The sequence below is a fragment of the Haliotis rubra genome, unplaced genomic scaffold (assembly GCF_003918875.1).
Source record: "Haliotis rubra isolate DU_JTF1 unplaced genomic scaffold, ASM391887v1 Scf455, whole genome shotgun sequence".
Lineage (NCBI taxonomy): Eukaryota > Metazoa > Mollusca > Gastropoda > Lepetellida > Haliotidae > Haliotis > Haliotis rubra.
In genome coordinates, this window is record NW_025767141.1 from 299,864 (window position 1) to 321,045 (window position 21,182).

Below are 21,182 nucleotides of genomic sequence, written 5' to 3' on the forward strand. Positions count from 1 at the left end.
AGTTCGCTATGACTCTACTAACAAATGCTCTTATCTACTTTGGGCCTGCAGGAAAGTATTCTACTCGAACTTTGCTGAGGACCTCTGTCAGCAAGTTTTTTTCTGAAGAGATTTTACTCAAATTTGAGAAAACATGGGAAAACGCATTTCGCAGAATACACTGAAATTGATATGAAATTAAACTTAGGTTTGGAGTTAGTTTGCCTGGGTGTTTTTTTGGTCTTAGAAATGCAACTGGGTTAGAAACTCAACTTGTTTCAAATTGTCAAACTCAGAAATTTGAAAAAAAGTTTCTTTTGAGAAATCGGATACAGATTTCGATGCAATAAATAAAATCTTCCTACAAACAAAGATTGAAATATCATTGTATACAATTACTGGGTAACCACCCCATTAGATCTCAGTTCGATGGTGAATGGAAAGAGGCATGAAGTAATTGGCACGATGAGCGCGATCTGCTTAAGCACTTTGTTTAGATTTTCCATGACAGAATCGTTGCAACACCTGAATGCACTAATGTACCCTCAGCGTTAAAGACGTCGTTTGAAGACCGAGTTAACTGAGCTAGGTAGATGCATAGGCATGCTTGAAACTGGGTCAACACAACGTCACGCCACAAAGGTCTTTTTCGCCAGTCATGAATTCGTTACCAGTCATTTGGATCAGCTACCCAGCGACATGTAGGTGGCCCATTGCGTTCCACCACACAACGGGAAGGTAGGGTTCTTGTGATTACAGCAAGACGTCACAGCTTCATGACCGCCACCACACTCAGAAATGACCCGAGGAATATCAGCAATGTTAACGTTTCCACTCAGACAATATGTAATCGTCTCCACCAGTCTGCTTTCCGATCATGGGGACTCTAGAAACATACGCTTTAATTGATAGTGGCGTATGCCTGTCACACACTATAATTGATATTGCCATACGCTCAGCACACGTTCTGGATATGGATTTAACAGCATGATTCTCACGTCAGCGAAGGCACTCATACAGCTTACTGAGAAGGTATTCTAAACGGCATTGTGTATTTATTGTACAGCCTTGCAAGAAGCAGAATTGTCTTCGGGAAATACCTTGTGAAATTACACACATCTAGCGTAACATACTCTGCAAGGATTACATTACACAAGAAGCAAATCTGAAGTGTTATTTACCTTACTTCAGAAATGCAGTCTATCCAAGATTATGACAAGAGAGACAAACAGTCAGTTGGTATGTCTGATTTACAAGACTCACAGAGCTCCAAGGATGAAAACCGGCGAGACGAAAGGGGGCAGTGGGCATCACAGACAGAATACCTGCTCTCCATGATTGGCTTCTGCGTTGCTCTTGGCAACGTGTGGCGGTTTCCCTACATCTGCAATCGAAATGGAGGAGGTTGCCACATTTCTTTCCTCAAGGAATATTCTAACAACACAGCGTATATTAGACATAGATAACGCCTTTTTATTTTTGAAGATATGATTTTATAATCAACATTTACCGGATTCTGCCTGTGTAATAATAGAAGCTATATTTTGTTCTCTGATTGTTGTACTCTGATCCGACCTTACATTCCAGTTGGAGATTAGATTGAAGAATTCATTACCGTAGTGTGTCAATTAAATTAACAAAAAAATACTTGGCGTTTGTTAGCAATGGAGATGTTTCAGCAAAAATAGCAGATACTTGGCCAAACAATTCCTAATTAATTTAATACCTAAAGTATGAAAATACAATGTTGGTAACAAATACAATACAACGTGAGAAAGCTCTGACAAAGAAAAAATTGTATTTATTTTTTAAATCAAAGCTAATGTCATATGACAAGTCAATGTGTGTTCTGTAATGACTACTTTGCTCCATTGTGCCTATGTAGAATACACTGAAGAGAAAAAAGAAATTGGTGTTCTGCTGTTCCAGGGGCGTTCCTGATTCCTTTCGTCATATGTCTGGTATTGTGTGGCCTTCCAATGCTCTTCCTGGAAGTGGTCCTTGGACAGTTTTCAGGAAAGAGTCCTTCACATGTGTGGTCCCTGATGTGTGGAGTTTATGTCCCCTGATGAAAGGTTAGTGACTACTATCCAATGCGGGCCTATGTCCCCTGATGAAAGGTTAGTGACTACTATCCAATGCGGGCCTATGTCCCCTGATGAAGGTTTAGTGACTACTATCCAATGCGGGCCTATGTCCCCTGATGAAGGGTCAGTGACTACTATCCAATGCTACTATCAATGGCCTATGTCCCCTGATGAAGGGTTAGTGACTACTATCCAATGCGGGCCTATGTCCCCTGATGAAGGGTTAGTGACTACTATCCAATGTGGGCCTATGTCCCCTGATGAAAGGTTAGTGACTACTATCCAATGTGGGCCTATGTCCCCTGATGAAAGGTTAGTGACTAATGTGGGCCTATGTCCCCTGATGAAAGGGTAAGTGACTACTATCCAATGTGGGCCTATGTCCCCTGATGAAAGGTTAGTGAATACTATCCAATGTGGGCCTATGTCCCTACCGAAATGGGCCTATATCTGATGAATGGGGCTACTATCCAATGTGGGCCTATGTCCCCTGATGAAGGGTTAGTGACTACTATCCAATGCGGGCCTATGTCCCCTGATGAAGGGTTAGTGACTACTATCCAATGCGGGCCTATGTCCCCTGATGAAGGGTTAGTGACTACTATCCAATGTGGGCCTATGTCCCCTGATGAAAGGTAAGTGACTACTATCCAATGTGGGCCTATGTCCCCTGATGAAAGGTTAGTGACTACTATCCAATGTGGGCCTATGTCCCCTGATGAAGGGTTAGTGACTACTATCCAATGTGGGCCTATGTCCCCTGATGAAGGGTTAGTGACTACTATCCAATGTGGGCCTATGTCTGATGAAGGGTTAGTGACTACTATCCAATGTGGGCCTATGTCCCCTGATGAAGGGTTGTCCCTGATGAAGGGTTGTGACTACTATCCAATGTGGGCCTATGTCCCCTGATGAAGGGTTAGTGACTACTATCCAATGCGGGCCTATGTCCCCTGATGAAAGGTTAGTGACTACTATCCAATGTGGGCCTATGTCCCCTGATGAAGGGTTAGTGACTACTATCCAATGTGGGCCTATGTCCCCTGATGAAAGGTTAGTGACTACTATCCAATGTGGGCCTATGTCCCCTGAAGAAGGGTTAGTGACTACTATCCAATGCGGGCCTATGTCCCCTGATGAAGGGTTTGTCACTACTATCCAATGTTAGACATGGCACGATATTATATTATATAATAAGTCAATACAATTTCCAGCTATGTCCTTGTTGTTACCAAAAGCTCGGGACAATTCACTGTTGCTAGGTTACCAATTGGAATGATGCACTTAAAAACGTACAATTATCTGAAATATCATAACATGTCCTTTCCTGATAACATACACTGCATGAAAAGTCAGGTTCCCTCTTCCGGGTTTTTCATAGTTCTTCCCTTTCCCTGTGTTCTGATAGGATCATGTATCAGTGTGCCGTTGTACAAAGCGATCTTAGCGCTAAGGTGACCGTAACTCCCATACCTTAACATAGACTTGAGGTAGTCTTAGCGCTAAGGTGACCGTAACTCCCATACCTTAAAGGTCACATGCAACGTAAAACACAACTTTGCAGATTCTGATACCTTTCGGTATGGACTTGCCGAAACAAATCATCAAAAAATGCAAATTCAACTTATAAAGTTGAAAAATAACGCGATGAAAAAAAACGCGCGAAATCGGAGTTCAAACGATTCACTAATTTTCCCCCGACTTTTCGGGGGAAAACTGGATTCAACAGCTGGGCTGCGCTCATAGCACGTGCGCAGTGAAATAGGTTCGCGCAACTTGGAAGCGGGCTGTCCGGTGAATACTCAGTGAAGGCTTTGGTGTGAGCTATTTTCCTAATGTTTTGTTGATATCTCACAGGCGCGAGCTTTTTTATATGTTATGACAGTAAATAAACTGTTTATATAATTTCATTTGTCTATTTCACCACACGTTCTTCTTACCGAGTCACTTTCTCAGTTCGATACTTAAAAGCAATGTCATTATTTAGCGTTGACAGAATTTCTAACTGTGATATAGATATGTCGTTGTCACAGACAAAACTCAATGTCTTGTTTTATTGACACCTGTGTGTCTGCCTGCCTGTCTGCTAATGACAATATTCAATACACAACTGCGATCACTGACCACATGCAATTTGAACTTAACACCAATCAGGCTATACACCATAAACAAAACGCATTGATTTATGGCCCGAGTTCGGTCTCTGTCACATTATGTAATTACACAGACAGGCAGGTGTGATATTTGAACACATGATATGTTATGATGTCTGTTGATTGCAAAATGTTATACACAAAAAATGAGCATGTATTTACAAAACCCAACATCTCGATATATACACAGACAATGAGCCGTGAGGGCATACGCAAATGAACCAGCCGTTACACTTGAGTGCACACCCACCCGCTCTGACTGGGTTCGGTATCCCGGCTGCTTCGTTTCTTGGGAAGTAAACCCAAGTACACAATATTGCACTTTTGATTTGCGATTGTACGCTTATAATTTTGTTTATATGTTTTTTCATAACCATCAATGTATATTATGTGTCATGAATAAGTGATAATTGTGTTTTAATTATGTTTGATTTTTTTGGTTGCATGTGACCTTTAACATAGACTTGAGGTAGTCTTAGTGCTAAGTTTGTTTTGTTAAATGGCACCCTGTACATTGATTAGTGATTGTGAGTTCCCCTGTAAACCTTGGCTCCATTCACGTACGGGCATCAGGCCCCGATTTCTCGAAACAAACTTAAGTCTCAGTTTTGACTGAAGGCAGAGTTTTTACTCAAATTTGAGAAAACGCAGGAAATGCATTTTCCAGAATAAACTGAAATCAATATTAAACTCAAACTTAGTAGACAATTTGAGTTTGGTGGATAGATTACTTAAGTTGTTTGGGCTTTTTTATTTAAAAAATGCAGTTGAGTTAAAAATTCAGCTGTTTCAAATTGTCAAACTCTGTTGGAAATTTGAGAAAAACTTAAGTTTGTTTCGAGAAATCGGGGCCAGGTGTTGTTTACCCATGAGGTTGAATTCTATCGTGGTCAGATGTTGCGCTCATATGCAATGTCATCGTAAATCATTAGTTCTAACCCTTTTTGAGCCGATATATGTAGTATATACATCGAGGTATTACGTCGTGTTTAATTTTGCAGGTATTGGTATCGGTATGCTGATCCTGTGTGTTGTTTCTGCTGTCTATCTGAACGTCATCTGTGGGTGGGCAATGTACTACGCCATCTCCTCCTTCAGTGACATCCTCCCCTGGACAAACTGCAACAACACGTGGAACACTGACTCTTGTGTCACTGGTTTCAAGGCATTGAATCAAAGAGTAAATGGAGGTATCACATAGTCGAATAATTAGGACAGGGGAACAGCGAATAATTAGGACAGAGGAACAGCGAATAATTAAAACAGAGGAACAACGAATATGTAAGACAGAAACATGATGTGATTTCTAATCTGCGGATGTTATTAGGTATTAGATGCTCAAAAAATAATTTTGAAATTGTTGACAATTTGTTTTCGCCGTTGAGATTAGGTACCAAAACATCTATCGACATCATTTACGGGGCCAAACCTCATCGAAAAACGTGTCTCAAGCGATCAGATTGCTGATCACACACTCATTGCTTTCACAGTATTAAGACGATATCGTAGAATGTATGCTGTACGCCACATGGTGTTCGCTTATTCAACCACGACCTATGAATAATCCATAATTCCTAAGAGTAGTTTATGCTTTGTATTACTTTTGATTTTAGAGAACATAACAATGAGAAATCAGATGTTAATTAAGCACATAAAAGAGTAACCCTGTTGTTTGTGACCTAAGTTCAAATTTGTCATTTTTATGTTAGTGCAATGTTCTGAAATAAAAACAAATTGTAAACGTACTTTGATATTAAATATATAAATTGTTATAGAAAGGAAGATTACCGGATAATGCCATGCGTGTCTATTTTCATGTACATTAGAACAAAGACGTATTTCCATTGTGCGCCAGTGTGCGCCAGTAAGCTTATTCGTGTGCAGGGATATTCTACTAAAGACTTTGATTTGCAGTGTTTAATTCTACAAGCTTGAATAAGACCAACACCTTCAATGCAACATACACCATCGAGACAAGTTACGGAAACACTACCAGTCTGGAGGACAGTGAATTGAACAATGTTTTCCGTACGGCAGCAGAGGAATTTTGGCAGTAAGTGAAGACTCGCCAATCCCTGTCATGACGAATATAGAATATTACGTGGTGTACAACGTATGGACATTAAAGTGTGCACCTGCTTATGTGTCCATGCTTGTCTTCAAGCATCGCAATACATGCCCAAATCATATAGCTTTTGATGCATTTCTGTACAATAAGTGTGAGGAAGTATCCAGAATGGTATACCTGTTTGTGAAGGAGTGAATTAGGGTCATCGAAACCTCGACCGCTGATCTTAAAGCATGATCCGAAAATCTAAATCTACCTACCACTAAGACTGAGTGAGTGAGTATGGTTTTACGCCGCTTTTAGCAATATTCCAGCAATATCACGGCGGGGGACACCAGCAATAGGCTTCACACATTGTACCCATGAGGGGAATCGAGCCCGGGTCTTCGACGTGACGAGCGAACGCTTTAACCACTGGGCTACCCCACTACCAACCTGTTTATGAATCCAGGTACAATGTCTATATAGAAGTAACACAAATCTCATTATAACTCAGCTGAAGATGTTGTTTAACAATTTGTTAAATAATACATTCAGCTTCAAGGCGCTCGGAATATCGGAAGGTATCGAGCACACCGGATCTATCAAGTGGGAGATGGCGTTGTGTCTTCTCGCTTCTTGGTTCCTCATCTTCATCTGTGTGGTAAAAGGCGTGAGATCTTCTGGTAAGGTAGGTCACTCTGTCTCAGAATGGGGATTCTATCATCTGTATTTTGTTGTGTTTGTTGTTTAACGCCGCACTCAGCATTATGGTGGCAGTCTGTAAATAATCGAGTCTGGACCAGACACTTAAATGATCAACATCATGAGCATCGATCTACGCAAATGGAACATGATGACATGTGTCAACCAAGTCAGCGAGCCTGACAACACGATCACGGTAGTCGCCTCTTACGACAAACATGGGTTCCTGAAGGCAGATTCTAACCCGGCTCTTCATGGGTCCATGCAATAGAAGTATCATATGAGAGACAACCTACAACTTGTATCTCCATGGCTTGAGTTATGATTGTTACATGTACTTCTAGAAGTACTACAACTACACTTACAACTACATATATTACTACCACCACTACCACCACCACCACCACCACCACCACCACTACTACTACTACTACTACTACTACTACTACTACTACTACTACTACTACTACTACTACTACTACTACTACTACTACCACTACCACTACTACTACTACTACTACTACTACTACTACTACTAATAATAATAATAATAATAATACTACTGCTAATACTGGGGAGCCTACTACGACCACTGTACTTGAAATGTCTTGCTAATTATCCCAAGTACACTGTCGTCAGGCTCCCCATTGTTCTCGGTGCCCTAGGTTTGGTACCTCCTGATCTCTTATAATTACAGATCAGGAGAGTGCCAGGTTCTTACCACCGGGACTACATAATTACTATTACACTCTGGGAAATGCAGAAGGCTGCAGTGTTGGGGAGCCTTCATATTCTCCGGAAAGTTCTTGGTGGGTTCAACTACTACTAGCGTTTCCTGGGAGAAGTCCCATTCGCTGTCTGGGCTGCTATAATGCTATTACTACGAGGGCCCTGAGCTGATGATGAGCCTTACTATAATTACTATTACTACTAGCCTGACTAATACTACTGCCAGGATCACCCGAACCCTCTCTGCTGCACTACTATTACTATTTAATCTGTAAGTACATAATACTGATACTAATAATAATAATGCTAATAACAATAATTGGTACTGTTACTACCTTTGTAACCGTCTTGGTTCCAGGCTGTGTATGTGACCGCAACGTTGCCCTATGTCATCCTGGTGATCCTGTTTATTCGAGGCCTGACTCTACCCGGAGGAACAGATGGAGCTCTGTTTTACATCACTCCAAACTTTAGTAAACTTCTAGAAATGCAGGTAATTAAACAACTGTGCTATATATGGTGTGGAAGGGTAGACGATTCAGAAAACAGATAGACATTTATGACTATATTATGTCTATTATTTTTACAATATCGCCGGTATTTCTTTCAGGTGTGGTTAGAGGCCTGTCTCCAGGTGTTCTACTCCCTTGGTCCGGCCTGGGGATGCATCATAACAATGTCCAGCTACACCAAGTTCCATGCCAACTGTCTCAGGTAATACTGACCACACGCTAATGTAAGTTTCCCTGTGTTAGCTACAGGTGTGGTTGGAAGCCTGTCTATAAGTGCCCTTTCCCCAGGTCCATCTGGGGCTATTGTAACTATGGCCAGCTACACCAAGTTCCATGCCAACTGTCTCAGGTAATACTGACCACACGCTAATGTAAGTTTCCCTGTGTTAGCTACAGGTGTGGTTGGAAGCCTGTCTCTAAGTGCCCCCTCCCTAGGTCCATCTGGGACTATTGTAACTATGGCCAGCTACACCAAGTTCCATGCCAACTGTATCAGGTAATACCACACGCTAATGTAAGTTTCCCTGTGTTAGCTACAGGTGTGGTTGGAAGCCTGTCTCTAAGTGCCCTCTCCCTAGGTCCATCTGGGACTATTGTAACTATGGCTAGCTGCACTAAATTCCATGCCAACAGCCTCAGGTAATACCACACGCTAATGTACGTTTCCCTGTGTTAGCTACATGTGTGGTTGGAAGCCTTTCTGGGATTATTGTAACTATGGCCAGCTTCACCAAATTCCATGCCAACTGTGTCCGGTAGTTTCAGGCCCGACTATATCTGTAGGAAATGCAGTGCGATGTTTCATTTGATTTGTCATTTTGCTTAGAGTTGATGGAGAGTCGCCCCACGTCAAGCTGAAGAGCTGTGATAATACTGCAAGGACTTGTCGAAGTCCTTCTGTTTTTCATAATTGTGCCAGTTGCCTTCAAACATATGTATGCATACAGTGGTTCCTCATTCTCATCTGTATCCAAATTAAATCAAATATTAGAAAACACGCACTGTGTGATGCTTGAAAGATAACTGGAAATTCGTAGATATCAAAATTTATCCAATCACCGGATATGTTTAATATTTGCAAAACTTACCCGTCCAGATTCGGGGTTAGAACTGGTCTTCAGCACCCACGTTTGTTGTAAGAGACGACTTATCGGCTAGGGTAGGGTGCAGCGTCGCGTAAAACAACGAATTACAGTATACTTGTTTTCTGAACTATGTTTATGATATCATTCGGTATAAAATAGAAAAGTTGTGTTCTGCTTCAACTATCTTGCAACTAAGGGCCTGTTCGATTATTGCGAAACTGGTTTGGGTTTCTGAAACTGGTTTCTCCTGTTATAAACGAGTGTCCAGTTTCGGATACATGGTTTCAAAGTGAAACTAGTTTCTAGTTTTATAAACGAGTGGATGGTTTCACCATCCGGTTTCAAAATCTGTACAAACTAAATGTCTCAGCTATTATATACTAAGCAGCAAAAGAAACGTCAGTTTGGAATTTTCTGTAAACTCATTTAATATTTTGATTGTATATGTTTGACAATGTCTCCAACTTTACCTGAGCAAAGACATTCCTTCCCAAACTCAGAATGGAACCCAGGAAATGGTCTCCAAAACGCAACCTGATCTCGGAGATGGTACGGTGTTCTCCATGTTTTTCATGCAACTCATGCTGCACGTGCTGTTCACAAGGACCAACCCTAAAAAATGCACCCCCAAACCTGGTTGAAACATTCACATTACAACGTCCGCAGGATGTCCCTTCTCACGACAGCTCAGAGGAACCAGGCGCTAGGAAGACTTGAAGCTGGCCACACTGCAAAAGCCGTTGCCAATCACTTCCAGGTCAACGTTCAGACCATCTACAGGCTGCAGCAACGTTTCCGGGCCACCAACACCACAAATGATCGCCCCCGTACTGGCAGACCAAGGGTGACCAAACGACGACAAGTCCGCCATGTTGTGCGACAGCATGTACAGAATCCCTTCATGGAGGCATCCGAAACAGCACACCAGACAGTGGGAACACACGGAAGACCAATCAGTACTGATACAGTACGCCGACGTCTTAACAGCGGGAACCTCCATTGCCGTAGACCTTACCGGGTGACCTATCCTCACCCCTCGTCATCGGCGTGAACACCAAAACTGGCGATACAGGCAATGGAGAACTGTTCTATTCACAGATGAGAGTCGGTACTGCGTATCAACTGCAGATGGCAGAACAAGAATATGTCGACGACGTGGTCAGCGTTACTCAGACCAATGTGTTATGGAACGAGACTCATGGGGAGGTGCAAGCATCATGGTATGGGGTGGAATAGGCCTGAACCAGTGTTTCGGCCCTGTTGTGTTCCGGAACCTTGGTCCAGGGAGAGGAGGCGGCATCAAAGCAGTGCGCTACATCGACCAAGCTCTCAGACCCTACGTCATACCATATTTCGCACGTCACCGGAACAAGATTTTCCAGCATGATAACGCCTGGACCCATACTGCCAGAGCTACACGGGTCTTCCTACAGCAGAACGGTGTCAACATTATGCAGTGGCCTGCCCTTAATCCTGATTTAAACCCAGTTGAATATCTTTGGGATGAAATTCAGAGGAGACTGAATCATGTCATACCAAGGCCGAACACAGCCGATTTATTGCGCCAGGCCTTTCTCAGAGTGTGGTTCAAGGTGCCAGTGGCCTTCATCAATCGATTGGTGGACTCCATGCATAGACGCTGTGCTGCAGTTATTGCCGCTCGTGGTGGTCACATTAGATACTGAAGTCAAGAGTCTGAATGAACTGCAAACGTTCACGTTATGTCTTGAAATTGTGCTGAGTTATTCATTGATGTGTCAAGATATTGTACACAAAAAAGGTTTTTGATCCGCTTATTATGTCCATTTCTTTAATGATTTGATTACAGTGCCTCTCTAATTTTATCAGGGAATTAAGAAATAATAAAGAGCTGAGATGCTTTTGGAAGTAAATATTTGCGTATATGTAATTACCAGTACAACCAGAAATTATTGAGAAGTTAAAGATTGTAATTTTTTTCACTCATTACTCACGTATTAATGTGAATATTAGCAGAACATAACTCCAGATTCAAAGACAGGTGAACAGTTAGTATTTTGTCAAGTCACCATGGGCAGCAATGCAGGCTTCAATGCGGCGGGGCATACTACTGATCAAAGAAGTTAGAAAGTCGTGGTCCATGCTGTCCCAATATCGGATCACCTCTTCTTTCATTTCAGCAATATTTGTCAGATTTTTCTTATTGACACTTTCCTTCATAAGTCCCCAAACATTTTCTATTGGATTTAGGTCAGGAATATAGCTTGGCCAATCTAATAATGTCATATTTTGGGTCCAAAACCAGGCCTGTGAATGCTTTGAACGATGTTTTGGGTCGTTGTCCTGCTGGAAAATCCAAAAATTCCATAGACACGTGAGCAAATGGAAGTAAATGTCCCTCGAGAATATCTGTGTACCGCTCACTGTTCATATTCCCTTCAAATACACACACGGGCGTTGTCCCTAACACAGATATGCCACCCCAAACGTTAGATTTCGGACTGTACTTTGGGCGCTGACACAAAGGTTTCTCAGTTGTTTGGTCCAGAATTTCAGTGTATTAGGAAACAGCCACACAGAACTTTCATCTGAGAAAATCACATTGTCCCAGTTAAAATTTCTATGCTGTAAGCACCAGTTCAACTTTCGCTCCTTTTGTTCAGGTTTCATGATCGGTGATGGAATTCCTCGACTTTTCTGCCAACCCATTGCATGCAGCTCAGTTCTAATTGTCTCCTTACAGACAGCCACAGTTCCTCTATCAATCATATCCAGCCTTAAGTTTTCTAAACTCCTTCGTTTGTTTTTAGAAACAAGAATACCAAGCCGCCTCCTGTCACCGACAGTCAATTTTCTGGGCATACCTGCGCCTCCCTGGTGCTCAATGTCACATCCATTTGCAATATTTTTCAAAACACGATAAACAATGGACAAAGGGATGCCTGTTCTACTTGAAATCACTTTAGCTGATCTGATGTCCTTGTTATAATACTCTAAAATCAACTTCCTCTTCTCTAAATCATCCATACTGAGGATCACTGAAAATTGTCGTCTGCTAGCAAGTAAACAAAGGGGGATAACTCTTCACAAACTCATGAAAAAGATTAACGGAGTTGTCTCTCTTGAATGAAACCAAGCACTTGATAGCTGGTCAAGGTTGTTTATACTAGAAATCCAATTAAACATATTCCTAAAATTCTCAATAATTTCTGGTCATACTATATATTGTTACAAATAATTATATGTATACAAGTTACATAAAATAGTCATGTTCAATAGACTGGCGTTTTAAATAATATTTTCCTAGTTCTCAGTTGATTTGTATCATTATTTTGGTTACAGAAACTGCTGTTCTATTTTGCCACCAAGATCTTTTTCCGCCATGTTTGTTGTGAGAGAACGCGAAACCGAAACTGCGAAACATGCCTCGGAGATGGTTTCGAAGTTTCAGAACCAAGTTTTAGGTTTCGACATAAACGAGTGCATGGTTTTCCAGAAACCAAAACCGGTTTAGCATAATCGAATAGGCCCTAAAGCTTTAGCCAGTGCTAACACAAAAATGACTGCATGGAAATCTACAAATAAAAATGAGATCATAGAAATAGTTTACCAATTATTTCTTTATGGTGGGATCTTTACGATGGTACAAGAAAGACTTTGATAATCAGGGACCGTTCATAATTATTGGATGGGAGATGATGGTGATGATTTTAATTATGCTTAACAATTATGTAAAGGGGGGATTGATTTTGTACATGACATGCGGGGTTGGGGGTGGGGCCACTTACTTTGTACATAAATCTTAGGGGGATCATTCCCATTGCACATGCCTCTCCATAAAAATCCTCATCATCACCCTCCACTCCCAGCCATACATTATGAACACGATCCCTTCTTCCACAAGCTATATGACTGCATTTTATGGGTCTGGTGAACTACATCAAGCTTTGGGTATGTAAATCAAATCAGCATTTTAAGCATACAAAATCAAGATTTTGTCTGATTGCATAGTCATAGGTTGTCACAATGTTTGTATTGCATTCAGGAATGCGATTTTCTGCACGTTCATGTGTGAAGGTACAAGCATGTTTGCTGGTCTGGTTGTGTTCTCTATCCTTGGCTACATGTCACATGAAGCCAGTGTACCAATAACGGATGTTGTATCATCAGGTAACTATAGTCCTTACCTCACGATGCTGTAATACATCTACCATATCTGGAGTGTCACTAAGGTCGATAATTCATCCATGGGCGTTCCGGGTTAGAATTGGTCTTCAGTAACACATGCTTGTGGTAAAAGGCGACTAACGGGATCGGGTGGCCAGGACCCCTGACTTGGTTGATACATGACATCGTATCCCAATTGCGTCGGATCGATACTGTTGCTGTTGATCACTGGATTGTCTGGTTCAGACTCGATTATTTACAGACTGCCGCCACATAGTTGGAATATTGCCTGGTGCGGCGTAAAACTAATCTCACTGACACACCCAATGGGGCGTTCACTTTTTTGTAATTCTGGCGATGCGGTAGACGATATTCTCCAGAACTATTACGACTGTCAGCAGCTGTGACAGTCAAGCATGGCATTCGTCACCACTCGTCCCTTTCTGTAACCTCCAAGAAGACTTGACCCCTATCGATGCTTGTTATGAGCAAAAATACGACAAACCAATTACAACGCGCGTAATGATTTCGCTGCTTTTATAAAAATAATCAGTACTTAAATCGATTATGTCATTATGTGTTTGTTTAAAAAATCATAAAAAATATATATCGTCATATTTAAAGTACAAAGAACGTTTTTGTTTTTTTTGTAGCTAACATAACTGTGTTGCCTCATGTGTAGTTTTTAGTAAGGAAAATGCCATGGATGGTGAGAGAATCAAATACACGCACGTGCGTTTGTTGCCATAACGGCTGTCACACGTGCAACGGAGTCTATTTCTGACTATCTTGCGGGCTAGTTTTGAAGATTGTACGTGCGCTTTCAACATTTTTAGGAAATGTAATTATGTGTCGCTTCAAAATATTAGTTTTAAAATAATAATATTATATTTGTATGTAACTAATCAACTTTAATCTTTGACATTGGGCTTACGTTTCACATCTCTGGGGATATTTTAGTCTGACGTTTTGGGGGGTCATTCATTTTTTTCAGCGTATTCATTTTAAAATTCAACCAAGGGTATGGCAGCAAGGTTACACGAATGTTCAGTTTCAGAAATATTTTAAAGCCATTTTTGAATATCTACTTTAGGATTCAATAACATAAATCCCATTTGTGATTCTTAAAACGTATTTAGAAATGTATATTTGTAAATATAAGTTGAAAAGCTGCTAATATTACGTTACAATATGTCTTAAACAAATATTTTTTCCTCTTATTTTAGTTGTATCAAAGAGGTTTAATACTTTAAAATTGATAATGTACGAGTGCTTCGGTGATATTAAGTAAAATTGGAATCAAACAGGAATAGAGTTATCGTTCTTGTTTAAAGTAGTTCTGATGTTCATGCGCAAATATGAAATCCTACCAGAGAGGCACGAGTCGATATTCGGCTTGTCCCGGAATGACACGAGATGGTCAATAATGTCAAGCGTGGTTGTACATTTGCTCCCGTCTAGTAAAGTCATATTTCGCTGTCGCGCAATTTGGAACCAGAACTGGTTCTTGAATATCCGCTTGACACCGGAACCCTGGTACCAGAAGTAAGCAGGGCCCCGTCTCGCATATTGCATGTTAGCGCTCAAAAGGAGCAGGGAACCAGCTTAGTACCGGAAGTAGCGCCTCGCAAGACTTACAGGACCTATACAGATCATGAATGGAGAGTTGAGAATGAATTATACACCAAACTATGAATGCCATTTATCATCTGGTTGTTATCCAAGCTACAGTTGTCCTTTTAGCAAATGCATTTTTCATTAGAACGTCGCCCAAAACATCACAACACCCGAACATCCATACCTTTAATTATAATTTATTATGTTTGAAACTCTTGTTTTCTTGTAGGACCTGGATTGGGCTTTGTTATCTACCCAGAAGCCTTAGCGCAACTTCCGCTTCCTCAGTTGTGGAGTTTCATCTTCTTTGCTATGCTTATCCTATTAGCAATGGATTCACTAGTAAGAAAACAACGTTTACTGTGCTACACTGACGTGTAAAAGAAAGTACACACCTGGTGTTTTGGGATTATGTTCCAGAAAAAATATTTCATATCGAAATATATTTTAATGCAAAATTCTCATTAATTCAATTATTTGAAAAAGGATTTCGCTGCTTCGATTATAATTACGTACCATCGATTATTTTCTCGTTATTTCAAGGTTTGTTTGTTTTCAAAAACTTGAATTTTCGATTTTGTTGTCGTTGCTACGATCCTTTTTCGTAATATTTTTTGTCTTGTTAGTTCAATTTTTTATTAATTTATTTTATCAAGTTCTCTCATGTTGAAACCTTCATGGCTGCTATCATGGACGAGTATCCCTCCCTACTGAGATGGAGGGTTCCAATCAACGCAGCCTACTGTTTGGTGTCTTTCCTCGCCGGACTTGTGATGACGACTGAGGTTTGTGCAAATATTTAATACAGTGCACATGAGAAACGTTGAATCAATAAGCTGGAGCCGATGGTATATTATTCTACATGATGGGTCGAAACGCGAAAGATCGGCGGGACGATCCGACTCATATCCATATAGATCATCTCTTATAATGGTATGTGACTCTTATTTTCAGAGTGGGGTGTACGTGTTTCAGTTGGTGGACTGGTACATAGTCACCATCTTCATCACTTTGGCTGCTCTTCTGGAGTGTATCATGGTTTCATGGTTGTATGGTGAGTAACATATTTGTGTTTGGTTGTGTGGTTGGAAACTGTATTGGTTTGATTATGTGGTGAGTAAACAGTGGGTAGGTAGATAGGTTTTGGACTGTATTTTCATCGTACTTTTATCCAGGTGAATATTTGCAGAATAATACCTTCTAATTGGCTCGATGGAGGTATAATACCTACCGCCTTTTACCATTTTTAAAGTACTTGTTTTTTCATATTATCTTTATGTATATATAACTTTTGGTATTGTTATTATTTAATAATGAATGCGTTTCTTTGAGCTATTTGAACAACTGAAGAAATATTGTATGCTCATCGAAAAAGGTATCGCAAAACCTCATATCTTTCATAGCAATGATATTTAACATTAACCATGGTGAAGGAACTTATCAAACCTCAATTTAACTTACTATCGTAATACATTGACCCTGAAAAAATATTTAAATGTCAAATAATGGCGCTCCGTAGGAGGTCCTTGGCGTCATTAGTTTCCTGATAGTCAATGGGTGATAACCAACATCTCTTGCAATAACACTATATGCCAGCATTCTGTATACAAATAACTTGCCATGTTCAGTAGTTGTCACTTAAGGATGTGCAATATTTGCTTATCAACAACGAAATTAATTGATATTTCTAGTTTTCGAGCTATAAGAACGGTTTTCTGAAACCTTTGCGCAATGACGAGTACACGTATTGCACGTGGTGTTCGCCTTTGACCGTAGCACTAAAACGTATCCAATACGATTGTATGGTGCACCCCAAATGTCAAAACAATCACGCAAACAAATATAATTATAATATGAATATAAATGGCCTTATGGGCGGTTAACATAATAGGTGTTGCGATACTATTTGCTATGTGTATATTTCTGACAGGCAAATAAAGATTGAGATCTTGATAATACGTGTCCTCATTCATTCCGTAAATTATACAAGAAAACATTGGCACGTCATGAAACCTTAAATACTGTTCAGACAAGCGTAAAATCTGACTCACTTACTCACAGGTATAGACCGATTCAGCGACGACATTCAATTGATGATTGGCAGGCCCGCACCCCTCTTTTTCAAGATAACGTGGTGTTATGTTACTCCAACAATACTCCTGGTAAGACTGATCATTTCAACTTTAACTTCACCTTTGTCTTAAGGATAACTGTTGATCTGTATTCAGACAAGAGAAGCGCATATCATACACTGCGTCATATTCACATTTTATTTTAGAGGCATACGGGACAATCATTCACCGCTTTAAAAGAATATTATAAACACATATGGAAACACGGCTGATTGGCCGGAAATTTCCCTTAATTCCCAAAATGAAATATCATAATGAAATGACGTCATCATTTCGAAAGCGATGTGGCAATCTCCGACCTGTCACATTTGTTTTGCATCAGTTTGGCCCTGCTATCTTTATGTAGTGTACCGCTTCATCTTAGCGATAGGGGGCGGTGGGGTAGCCTTGTGGTTAAAGCATCGCTAGTCACGCGGAAGACCCGGGTTCGATTCCCCACATGGGTACAATGTCTGAAGCCCATTTCTGGTGTTCGCCGACGTGATATTGCTGGAATATTGCTAAAAGCGGCATACTCACTCACTCACTCTTAGTGGTAGGTAGACTTAAGTTTTCGGATCCTGCCTTAAGATCAGGGGTCGCGGTTTCCATGACCCTAACGTGAAAACACCCTCATGTATGGAACGCAACAGATGCACGTCTTTCAGAAGCGGTGCCTTTCTTTAAATTCTGGATCACGTGGGAGGCACGAACTGCCAAGTTGTCTCAGGCGCATGCGCAACAATTCACTTTGGACAGTTTCGCCCCTTTGACGTTGCAGAAACCTGTGATATGGTGCGAATCTCGGCTCGCTCAGATTATGTCTTTAAATGTAATCCATACCCGTGGGTTTCAAGATCTACAATATTCCCCCGTTTCCAAATCAAGTCGGAAACGCCCTGATGTAGGTGAAAAATTTATTCCACCCTTCACAAGTAAGCTTCAGGTTGGAAACATGCATGGCGCTGATTTCGAAGAGATTGTTGATGCATGTGCAAAGGTGTTTACAAATTATTAAACCCGTGAAGATCCTGGTTAGAATTGGTCTTGAGCAACCCATGCTTGTCGTAAGAGGCAAGTTGTCGTAAGATGGTAAGGCTCATTGGCTTCCTTGACACAGTCATCGAACTCCTATTGCGTATATCGATGCTCATGCTGTTGATCACTAGATTGTTTGGCCCAGACAAATGATTACAGACCGCCGCCACATAGCAGAATATATAGAGTGTGGCGTTAAAGAACCAAGAAAACAAAATTCAGATAATGTTCGTTAACAATTCCTTTTTTCAGACAATTCTGATATCCACCTTCCTTCAGTATCATCCTCCTACATACGGGGAGTATGTGTATCCCTACTACTCCACTATAATTGGCTGGATCATCGCTTCCCTTCCAGTTATACCAGTATTTGTAATGATGGTTGTAGCTTTGCACCGAGGAAAAGGAGGTCTTCTACAGGTAATTAATAGTGATTGGTTGCTTGAGTGAGTGAGTGAGTTTGGTTTAACGCCGCTTTCAGCAGCGCCAGAAATTGGCTTCACACATTGAACCCATGTGGGGTATCGAACTCGGGGCTTCAGCGTGACGAGCGAACGCTTTAACCACTAGGCTACCCCACCGCTAAGGTAATTATACATGCGAAATCGAGGCTAAATTCCCAGCGTGCATTATTGTGTTGTATTTGCTGTCTGAAGCCGTAGTCATCTGTATTCGAGCAACATGGCCGCGGTGAGGTAATCGTGTTATTCCTGGACAAGCCGAATATCTTCTTGGAGGTTACGGAAAGGGGCCAGTGGTGACAAATGGTAATCGTGTCTGAACCTGACCACCTTGTGATTGACATCATCGATATGCAATGGAAACAATAGCAAGCATCAGCGACGTCAGTGAACCTGACCCAAGTCGCCTTTTATGACAGGTATTGGTTGCTGAAGATCACGTCTAGCCCGACATTTCCCTGGGGCACATTAATGCGTAACATAGGAAAGATATATTCAAATAGACATTATGATGAATATGAACCAGTGCAACATTATAGAAGTCTAGTGTTAAAAGAAGACGTTATAGTACGAGGAAATGGCAAGAGGACGTTTTAGAGCTAACGTATTGCGGAATATTTGTTACACGATCCACGCACGCACGCACTCATGAATGCACGCACGCAGGCCCACGCACGCACACAAACACACACAACATGCACGAATATTGATCGTCGGTACCTTATGGTATTTAATATTTTCCAGAGGATGAGGATGTCTCTGGTTCCGGATGCATCCTGGGGACCATCTGTACCATCCTACCGGACAGATTACCTCAACAAACACAGGGAACTGTCCACTCTGAAGAGCGCTTTTAAGTCGTCGGCGTCATGTAGATAATATATACTAGCGGAAAAAGTAACTGTGTTTAACTTAAAATTGCACAAAGTTAAAATTATTTGGAAAGTTATAAAAATTATCCTAAATAAACATGTAGCATGTCACGTGGCACGTGCACTTGAACTTACTCATTTTTTGCATGCTTTGTGACACCTGAAGTTCACACACCTGGTATTGAAAATTGAAGGGTGGTTGAGTTTTCTCTAGCCTCAGAATGTTGCGGAAAACACGTTAATTTCAACACGTACGTCATGCCACGGATAACAGAAAAACCGGAGAGATTTGCCTCGGACTGATCGTCCGTGCGTGACATCACGTCAACAAGACAACTACATTCGGCTGACTCATCGAAGGCCAGCAATGCGTCCAATTTTGGACGTAATCGAGAGGCACGTCTTGCTTGGTGCAGACAGTATCTACGGCACAGGAGACAAGATTGGGATGGTGTTTTGTTCACCGAGTTGAGATTTCATCTGGGCAGCTCAGATAGCAGGGCAGACGGCAGACGGCGACGTGAATGGTATGCTGACGCGTGCGTTGGTCAACGTCTACAGTTTCGTGGCATCTGCGTTATGGTATGGGGGAGACATCACATCCCATGATCGGACACAACTCTGCGATACAGTGATGAGATCATTGGGCCTCATGTGCTGCCTTTCAGTCAAGGACAGAAAGGTAACTTCACGTTTCACCATGATGAAGTCCGTCCACATATCGCTCGTGTTCTGACAAATTTCCTGAGACAGCAGAACATTCCAATATCGATAATATGTGATCTCTCGTATTGTTACATCGAGAATACTTAATGATACAGAAAGTTCTAACAAATTCAGATATGTAGGAACACCAACACCTTAGGTATCTAGTGCCATCTAGAAATATTATTATGGCATTCATAACTTAGGCCTATATGATTACATATTGTACAGAACCGTTTTGTCTGATGGGTATCTTATTTACTATACCCGTGAAGATCCGAGTTAGAACTGGTCTTCAGCAACCCATGTTTGTCGTAAGAGGCGACTAACGGGATCGGGTGGCCAAGCGCGCAGACTTGGTTGACACATGTCGAATTCCAATTGCGTAGATCGATGCTCCTGCGGCTGATCACTGGATTGTCTGACCAAACTTGATTATTTACAGACCGCCGCCATATAGCTGGAATATTGTGGCGTAAACAACCAACGAAACAACAAATGCAGCTATTCAATAAATCCGGAACAACCCTGAAGTTGAAACATGTAAACAAGCTCCTAACAAAATTGATCCTCTTATCATACGAATGTTTTTGACAACAAAATGAGTATATTTATTCAACAATATCAAATAGTGATGATACAGGATATCAGATGCTGGGATGGTTAAGAGTGAAATCCATTTAATACGATATGGGTTTAGGGTTTATATCAAGTTCTACCTCATAACAGTCTACACATATGAATCATGATTATGTTTTACAGTTAGTGAGTTAATATTTAACAATATATCGTCGATGTATCGTTAGTACGTTATTACATGTGACATGTGACACTGAAATATTAGGACAAAATATATAAAATATATCAAACATATATGTGCATTATATATAGTCAATAAAGTTTTAGACGATAAGGAAAAGCCACATTTCCAGCCC

At 41.0% G+C, this 21,182-nt stretch overlaps 1 protein-coding gene across 3 annotated transcripts in view; it reads left to right on the plus strand.

Moving 5' to 3' along the window:
* The first annotated feature begins 1,050 nt into the window (after nt 1-1,050).
* The window catches only part of LOC124290041 (sodium- and chloride-dependent glycine transporter 2-like), a 42,886-nt gene continuing 22,754 nt past the window's right edge, over nt 1,051-21,182 (plus strand). The window contains exons 1-9 of one of the 3 annotated variants that reach the window (XM_046726727.1): nt 1,051-1,383; nt 1,909-2,054; nt 5,221-5,409; nt 6,134-6,272; nt 6,825-6,957; nt 8,059-8,193; nt 8,311-8,414; nt 15,290-15,402; nt 15,717-15,839. In XM_046726727.1, the coding sequence (XP_046582683.1) occupies nt 1,934-2,054; nt 5,221-5,409; nt 6,134-6,272; nt 6,825-6,957; nt 8,059-8,193; nt 8,311-8,414; nt 15,290-15,402; nt 15,717-15,730 (948 nt within the window). In that variant the 5' untranslated portion in view covers nt 1,051-1,383; nt 1,909-1,933 and the 3' untranslated portion in view covers nt 15,731-15,839. Of the gene's footprint in view, nt 1,384-1,908; nt 2,055-5,220; nt 5,410-6,133; nt 6,273-6,824; nt 6,958-8,058; nt 8,194-8,310; nt 8,415-15,289; nt 15,403-15,716; nt 15,846-16,014; nt 16,115-17,121; nt 17,223-18,461; nt 18,630-19,414; nt 19,658-21,182 lie in introns of those variants that run through there. The other 2 variants (XM_046726728.1, XM_046726730.1) reach the window with 2 other exon arrangements.